Genomic DNA, 9038 nt, shown 5'->3' on the forward strand with positions numbered 1-9038 from the left:
CTATCCATCCATCCATCCATCCATCCATCCATCCATCTGTCCCATCCATCCATCCATCCATCCATCCATCCATCCTATCCATCCTATCCATCCATCCATCCATCCATCCATCCATCCAACATCCATCCATCAATCCATCCATGCCATAACTATCCATTGAGCATTTGTTATGTGCAGCTATCATGCTAGCAGCTGGGAATAAAATGATCAGAGACGCACATCTCCTCTTCTTCCCTCCAGCTTACAAAGCAGACCACAAATGAATAAGCAAACAGCAAATAGAAGAATTGCAAATTGTGGGAAGGGCCATAAAGGAACACACACAAGGTGGAAAGACAGAGATAAAAAGATAGTAGTGGCCAGGGATGATGGTGGCATTAGAGAAGGGCTTGGGTTTGAGGTATTTCTGAAGGTGTCTATTGATGGTTTGCAGCAAATGGGACTGGGAAGGCAACCACCGAGAGAAGGCACATGGTGAGAACCCAGTGCGGTGTGGCCACGAGAGGAGGCAACTGACAATTGCTGCGCTGGTAGTTGTGAGAGATTAGTTGGCACAGGCCCCTCTGCCTGGCTGGAGGTTATATAACTCTTAATGGAAAACATTTCCACTCAATGGAAGAAAGAAGGCCGCCCACCACGAGCTCTCCTGGTTACTGGGTCTGTGGCGCTTTGGGGGTCCAGATAGGAAGGAGTGGATCTCTGCCTGACAAGAGCTGTAGAAAAATATGCTCCCACTGCAGGGCCCGGCCCAGGCAGGTGGGTAGATTTCTGAAGCCCTGAGCATCACTCTTCCTCCCATCGCCGCCCCAAGGCCCTTTTATTTAGAAATAGATCCCCTGCTTGCTTCATCTCTTTCTTCTCTCTGCCTCTCTCCAAAGGGCAGCCACACACTCGTTCGTCCTTGATGCTCTCTCAAGGATGGAGAAACCCATTACTGACAAGTTACTGTCTGGGAATTCTTGGTGGTTTGGATTCCTACTGAGCCACCATTTCCGGTCATAGTCACTGGTTCCCATCAGGGAGTCACCAGTGGGGTGGCCTTGCTTCCCTGGTACAGATGTGCACCCCAGAAAAGCAGAGGATTTTCACCAACTAGAGAAGCAGCTGGTTCCGGCTGCTACTGTTCAGCCAGCGCTGGTCAATCAAACGGCAACGCTGAAGAGCGGGAGGAGCTCAGGGATGATGCATTGGTAGTTGTAAGGGATTAAACTGGCCGACGGTGAGAGACGAGTTAGGTCATCACTAATATCCGCAAATGTTCAAAAGAACCAGAAAACACTTGATTGATGTGTGCGTGCACCTTTAATTTCACCATCAGACTCCCCTCAATGGATTTTTAAACTCTGTTTATTGGGGAAATTAAAATTCTCATATCAAAAGAGATTTTTTTCTATTGATTTAGAAATTGGTTAATGGTGCTGACTGATGTCAGGCATTGCCTATTATTGAGAATTAGTTGAGTCTTATTGACACATTGAAACTTCCTCTGTGTTCCTTTCGAATTGTCCCTTTAGTGCTCCTAAAATGCCAAAGTCCTTGGTCTGGGAGTCCAAACAGAGGAGAATGAGCAAAATAAAGGAGAGAAACCACTTGGCGTGTGCATATGGAACGGCAGGTGGCTAGGTATTGCTGGGGAATGGAGTTTGTGGGTCAAGGTAGGTAGAGCATGGGCACCCTGGGGGCCTGTGTTGGGTTTTAAAACTTTATTTTGTAGGTGATAGGAAGCCATTGATAGGTTTTAAATCAGGGGTGACATGGATTTGTATATGTTTGTGTGTGTCTGTGTGTGTGCGTGCATGTGATTGCTCTAGGGCAGGGGTAGGGAACCTTTTCTCTGCCAGGGGCCATTCATATATTTATAACATCACTAGAGGCCTGTTTCACGAAGAGATTTGTGCAATAGGCCTTCCCTTCCCCTGGCTGCCGGCACCGGTTTTCCTCTGGCACCCAGGACCCAGGCCTTTGCTCCAGCCGGAGCCTTCAGTCTTCACTGCTCTGGATGGAGCCTTCAGTCTTTGCTCTGCTGCTTCGCTCCTATGTAGGCAAATTAACCACCATCTTTGTTGGGTTAATTTGCATACTCTCCTGATTGGCTGGTGAGTGTAGCGGAGGGGTGGTTAATTTACATGTTTGTCTATTATTAGGTAAGATTCTCAGGGCATACAACATTATCAACTTAAAAATTAGCCTGCTATATTTGGTCAAACATTTAATTAACTCACCCCTAATGCCTTGGCAGGGCCAGACCAAATGTTTTCTTGGGGCTTATACAGCCCTCGGGCCAGACATTCCCCACCCCTGCTCTAGGGGATGGACTTTGAGGAGCCACAACTTTGAAAGATATTGGCAGTCTGAACAAAGGCCATGGTGGTGCAAAGATCAAGAACGCAGTGGGCATGAGAATGATCTACATAGGAAGTGAGATGAGCAGGACCAGGTAATTGATTGATTCTGCAAAGCCAAGAAGTGAGCATCAAAGATGCGTCCCAGGGTTCTAGTACGAGTGAATGGGTAGGTTGTTGTGTTGCCAACTACAATGCAGCATTCAGAATGCAGGCCAAGGAGCCAGCCTCATCGGGGGGAATGGAGACTCCCCCTTCAGATATTTTAAGTTCGAGGTGCCTGTAGCCATCCAGGTAGCAAAGGGAAGTAGGCAGAGGAATATGAAACCTGAAGCTCCCAGATGGGGTGGGCCAGATGCCAGAATGCCAAGATTCAAATCCCAATGTCATCACTGCAGCAGTCAGTTTTCATGAGGTGGCGCAGCAGTGACAAATGACCCCCAAATCCCAGTGGCTTACAACAACAGACTTTTATATCCTCACTGACATATATGAAGGTCGTGGTTCTGCAGCCCAGGCTATTGGTGGAATTCCTCTCAGCCACATTCAGAGGGAAAAGAGCAATGGGCGGAGACACAGGATGGCTCTAAAACTTCTGCCGGCGCTTCTGCTCACTTTCTATTGGCCAAAGCAGGTCACAGGAGCAAGTCTGGATTCAGTGACGCGGAGAAGTACCTTCCTCCCCTCGGAGGGTACAGCCTCTGGCAATGGCCAGGGGGCTGTATTCCCCTAGGGGAGAAGGAGGAACCTAATTGGGCCCCATCATATGCTCTACCACAGCCACTAACAGGCTATAAAACCCGGGGGTTTAGTCACCTTGGCTCTGCCCTAGTGATCTCATATGTAAGACAGGAATACCAGGGCCACCTCTTAGAACAGTGCCCAACACGGAGTCAACACTGTATGGATGTAGGTAGATGGGAAGGAGGAGGGAAGGGGGGTTATATTTAATGGGCACAGAATTTGTTTGGGAAGATGAAAATGTTCGGGAGAGGAAAGTTGTTGTCCATGGTTGCACAACAATGTGAAAGTACTTAATGACACAGAACTGTACTTGAACAATGGTTGAAATTTTATGTTTTGTATATTTTACCACAATAGAAAAATGTCGGTAGATGGGATCATCTGGGGAGAGCTTGAGGAGGGGGAAGGCAGTGGTTAGAAGGAGAACCAGCAGGGGATCAACAGCATTGAGAAAGGGGTCTACCTGGAGACATAGAAGGAACATTCTGGAAAGATGAGGAAAACCGAGAAAGGCCAATGTCCTCTGAAGCTACTGGATTGAAGCTAGGAGCGAGTGTTAGAGTCCTTGAAGGGGTCTGTTTTGCTTAGCTTTGGACCTGAACCTTCTCTGTGGCACCTTGATTTTGGTGGGTCTGCTTTCCTCTGCCAGCTCCTGATGATGTCATTTCTGGTCACTGCCCATGGCCTCAAAGCCAATAACTGGCCAGGCCTCCTCTCCTGGATCCCTCCTTCCCTCCCCTCTTGAGCCAGTCCTATTATGTCCATCGTTGACATCTCAGTGAGACAAATATTTTTTTAACTAAAAAGACATAGAATTAGGGACATTTTTTTTCTTGTGTTATTTTTATTACTAGTGATGTATATTGTTTTACCCTGAAAAACAAAACCTCCAAACTTTGATTTTAAAAATTAGGGATGGTTAGTTTATGGTCAAGATTTCTTTATTAACAAAAGAGCTCATCTTTTGTATACAGAACTTTGACTATTCAATAAGCCAGAGGATAAGGAAGCTGAAAGCTAACATTTTACAATGGGAAATAAGGCAATGCAGTTTGTATGGGGAGAAAGATTTTTTTTTTAGGCAACAATTACATTTGCACCCCTGCCCCCATTCTGAAGAACCTAAAGGGGGCTACCTTGTCCTAGATGACTGCTCCCCCTTTTTGTTGCTCCTACACGTTGGTCCATCATCACAGGCGCACCAGAGGATTGCACACAGCTGTGATTCTTAGCTCCGCAAGGAAAAAGGTGTGGGCGCCTTGCTCTTTTATTGATTTTATTTTTCCAAGCGTTTTCTTACTAAGTGAATTGACCTCGCACAGTTACCTTGATGTAATCTTAAGAAAATAGATGAAGTATGATTTAGAAAGAAATTACGCATGCTCTAACCAGCCATCTTATTTGGCAATCATTTCCCACCACAGTCGTCCTTTTGGGAGGGGGAGGTGGGGTTCTTTTTACAAGTGAATGATTAAATATACATACAAGAGATCCAAACTCTTGCTAACCTCCCTCTGCGACAGCAGCTGGTATGGGAGATGGAGCGCTGGGGCAGGCAGGGGGTCCTTCTCCAAAGCTTCAGTTGTCCCAGGCTGTTCGGCCATCAGTCCTGGACTGTCACCCCAGAGGGCATGGGCAGTCCACACCCATAAACTTAGCAGCTCCTCCCATAAAAGTAGCATTTGTGTGGAACACAGCGGAGGGGCTCAAATGCACCCCGTGGAGAAAAGGGGGTTGCTTTGTTGTCCCCATTTGCAGTTAATCTTGTGAAAGTACAGGACACGGCAGCTGGGGAACCTTGCTCTCCCGGGTTCAACCTTTCCAGCCCCTTGCCCAGCAGCCCGAGAACACAGGGGACACCTTCCAGCCCTCAGTTCAATAATGCGAGCATCTGGATAGTTTTTCAACCCAGAAGTTGTGGATTTAAAAGGAATACCTGCTCCATTGTTCTGGACGCTGCTCAACAGCCCCAGCTGTATTTCTGAATTAATTTTGTAAAAGCAGGTGGTGTACTGGGTCCATTCTCATCCCCCCACCCCCCCCGCCCACAAGTTAAGCCAGTGTGACGGGCCTGTACAGGACCGCAGAGATGGACACCGGGATGTTTTCCCCGCTGTCTTCTTCCAGCCAGTGCTAATCCACTTGCCCACCTAACAGCCAACACATTCGGAGGCAGGGATGGTTTCTGATTGGCAGCAGCTGAGTTTCGGTCCTCAACCCTCCTCACACTGATTTTCCCAGGGGTTTTGGGACAACTCAGGGCCCCCAAAGGCTCAGCTATAGAGCCCAGAAAGGAAAGGTGGTCTCGGTGTGTGTGTGTGTGTGTCTGTCTCAGTCATTTCCTTTCTTGTGAAGCATTAGCTTTCATGAGTCACCAGCTGGTCCCAAGGCTCCTCTCCCAGCAGGCCAGGTGGTGTTCAGACCTGGAGGAGGCCTGGCCGATGTAGGAGGAGGTGGTAGGGGTGGGTGTGGGCAGCAGCCAAGGGACCCCGAGAAGCAGTGTCCCCAGAGTTGCTCCCCGGATTCACTCAGGTCTGACCTGGCCGCTGAATGAGTCACAAGAATTGTGGGAAGAAAAGGCCCTGGGAAAGGGGTAGCTAAGACAGCAATGCTGGACAGAACTTTCTGGAAAACTTCAAGGCTCCCGGGAACACTAGGCGGCTTCATATCCAAGGGTCACTGCAAGATGTGGAAAGGCTGCCCTGGGGCAGGTGGAAGAAGGTGACAGTGGGATTGGGCTGGGGGAGCTGGGTAGGGGCTCCATCCTCAGTCTTTTATTCTCCACGGAGACTCTCACTCTGAACTTGGAGACGCTGCAGAGTCCCCATCCTCGGGGTCCTGCCCATGAGGGGAGATGGGCTGCCCCCCCTTCACACGCTTCCACTTCATCCTTCGGTTCTGGAACCACACTTTGACCTGAGAGAGGAAGCAAAGGAGCCGGGTCAAGACAACCACCTCCCCAGCTGATGCTCCAGCTGGCCAGGGGGCAGCTCCAGGGGCCCCAGCTCTAAACACTGCGTGTCCCTCCTCACTCCTCCAGAGGCTCCAGGAACAGAGACCAAAGGGAGGACACACCGATCTGCTCAGAGGCCCGTCTTGTGTCTCCAGATAAAACAAGTCCTAGGCACACATGGGGACAGTTTCTACAAGTCAGTCGTCATTGGCTCCACCCCCTTTCCCTGCCCCGCCCCTCCTGTACTACTCCCCCGCTCCCTCTAGCTTCTGTGACCCAAGGGCCTGGAAGCAAAGGTTGACCAGCACATTTCCATCTTTCGGCACATTTACAAAGCTTAGTAACTCTGCTTTGCACATTTTCTCATCAGAGCTTCATCAAGAGTGGGGTGATGACCTGTTTTACAGATGGAGACCCAGAAGGGGTGGGAGACATGTCCCAAGGGTCACAGGGCTAGGAAGTGGTAGAGGCAGGATTTGAATCTAAGTCTTCTGATTCTAAATCCAGGACTCTGGCAGAGCGCTATCAAATACTATTGTTATTATCATTATTGTTATTAGTATACTTTACTCTACGTCAGAGCATGGGTGTGGGTGGAATGCTCTAAGGGAAAGCCCAAACAAAGGGCTAGGAAGTTCTTCTTAGTGTGTGCCCAGGAACCAGCCCCATACCGGAACCACCTGCAGAACTTATTAGCAATGCAGATCCCAGGCCCCCTCGTTATTATTGCAAAGCCACTCTCTGGAGCTCCCAGATCCACATTTTTTAAACAAGCACCTAGGTCCTAGGTGATTCCAATCGCACTCCAGGTTGAGAATAACCAGATCAGAGGCTCCACTGCTGGATGCACGTGAGCATCACCCTGGGGAACCTTTAAAAACTCTGGTGCCTGAACTCTATTCCAGTCCCATAAAACCAGTCCCATTAGTGTTATTAAAATCTCCCCAGGTGATTCCCAGGTACAGCCACAGTTGAGGTCCATTGGCCTGGGCAGAGGGAGAAGACGTGGAGATTCAGGGAGGGGCGATGGGAAGGGAGGGGGTGAGAGAGCCAAGGAGAGGAGGGCTGCCCAGAAGAGGAGCAGCGTCCCCAGAGCTCCCACCTGCCTCTCGGAGAGGTCCAGGTTCACGGCGATCTCGTATCTCCGGAGCCGCGTCAGGTAGTTGTGATGAGCAAACTCGGCCTCCAGCTCCCGCAGCTGCTCCTTGGTGAAGGCCGTCCTCTCCTTGCGGGCCTTGCTGCCGCCCTCCGGTTTTCCTCGGTTCTCCTGGTTGTCTGGGGAGAGAGGGCCCCAAACAGGAAGACGTAAACCTCAAGGACTTCGGTGCCCTTTCTTTGGTCACGAAGCAGCCGGGCAGCCTTTTCCTGTCTCTCTTATTCTGAAAGGGTGCTGAGAAAGAACCCACGTTGTCCCTTTATCTTTCCTGCGACTATCTTAACCCCCTGAGAAATGGGAAGTTTTCTGGCTCCCAACTTCAGGTGCCAGCTCCCTCACCCCCACGGTTTTCCTCCCAAAGCACAAGAAGCTGCCTTTGGCTGTTCAGTGACCTCTGCCACCCAGCTCACCCCCCAGCTTGGCATTAGTCGTGGGCAAGATGCTCTAAAACAGGTTCTCCGTCCTCAGCAACATCAACTGTTAGACATGCAGGTCGTGGGGCCTCACTCACCCCAGACCCACTGAATGAGAGGCTGTGGGAGTGGAGCCCAGAGATCGGTTTTAACAAGCCATCCAGGTGATTCTGACTCACGGTCAAGTTTACAAACCACTGCCCTGGCCCTGAGATCTTGCTGAAAGGGTGTTCTGGTGGCAGCATCAGCAGGGAGCTGGTCAGACTGGCAGAATCTCAGACAGCGCTCACCCCATGCACTGAATCAGAATCTGCATTTTAGCAAGATCTCTAGGGGCGCTGTGTGCACCTGTCAGTCAAAAAGTGTTGCTTTAATCTTCTTTTGCCCTTTGACGCCTGGAGGAGCCTGGAAAGTTCATCTATGAAGGAGGCTCGCTCAGTCATAACTGTTAACAGGGTGCAGGGACCAAGCACAGTACGTGCACCAGTCACTTCATCCTCACAATAACCCCCTGGATGAGCTCTGGTATTAGCCCTATTTTATAGACCAGGAAGCGGAGCTCGGAGAAGTGAAGCCAGCTGACCCGAGTGCATCCAGGTACCATCAGCCAGTGAATGCGGAGGCGGCCATGAGCCCCGGCAGCCTGGCTCACATTCTGTCCAAACGCAATGTAAGTAGGAAGGGTTTACAAACTGCCAAGTACTGAACGAATGAAGGGATTGCATGCCGCTACCTCCGAGCAGGGTAAGAGGGGCTCTCCCTTCGCGTTTAGCGGAGGCGGGGGGAGGGCCAGGAAGGAGGCGCACACACCTGCACCGGGAGCCCACAATGGGGGCCGCGTGGCCGGTGCGGGGCGCAGGAACCACCCTTCCTGCAGGCTCCGAGCTTGGGAAGTCTCACTTCCTTGTCCTGGTTTTACAGACAGGCCGTGCCGCACAGGCGGTGCTTTGCTGAAAGCTGCACCCCAACCCCCGGCGCCTTCAAGGCCGCGCCCCCACCTGGTTGTGCGTGTTGTGGGGAAAACCATCGGCTCTCAGAGGCTGAGTGTGAACCGACCGACGGTGGAGGCCGCCCACCCTCCGGGCCAAGCGGCACCCCCGGCCCCCCGCAGAGGTGGGGACGTAGAGACCCGTCAACCCCGCTTGCTGGCTCGTCCCCTGTGTATTTAGGATCCTTGTCCTCTGCCCCCTCGTTCCTCGGCGGGGAGCCGGGTGTGGCGGCCCCGGGGCGCGGAGAGGCGCCGGGTAAAGCGATTTGGGCGCCGCCACCCCTCACCCTGCGCCCTGGGGCAGGAAGACCAGTGGGCGCTGCCGGCGTCCCGAGAAGGCGGAGGAGGGGCCACCCCAGGGTTCCCCGATGTCCCGATGCCCAAGCGCTGGGGATCTGGGCGCGGGATCCGGGTGGGCGGCCTGTGAGGGGCGCGGGGGAGC

General features: G+C 51.6%; 1 protein-coding gene across 1 annotated transcript in view; it reads right to left on the bottom strand.

The window, feature by feature from the left end:
- Positions 1 to 4009: 4009 nt before the first annotated feature.
- Positions 4010 to 9038, bottom strand: part of MEOX1 (mesenchyme homeobox 1) — an 18707-nt gene continuing 13678 nt past the window's right edge. The window contains exons 2-3 of the mRNA XM_006776840.2: positions 7142 to 7314; positions 4010 to 6002 (exon numbers count right to left, since the gene is read on the bottom strand). Coding sequence (XP_006776903.1) covers positions 5880 to 6002; positions 7142 to 7314 — 296 coding nt within the window. The 3' untranslated portion in view covers positions 4010 to 5879. The remainder of the gene's footprint in view (positions 6003 to 7141; positions 7315 to 9038) is intronic.

This window comes from Myotis davidii, unplaced genomic scaffold, assembly GCF_000327345.1.
Source record: "Myotis davidii unplaced genomic scaffold, ASM32734v1 scaffold109, whole genome shotgun sequence".
NCBI classification, from domain to species: Eukaryota; Metazoa; Chordata; class Mammalia; order Chiroptera; family Vespertilionidae; genus Myotis; species Myotis davidii.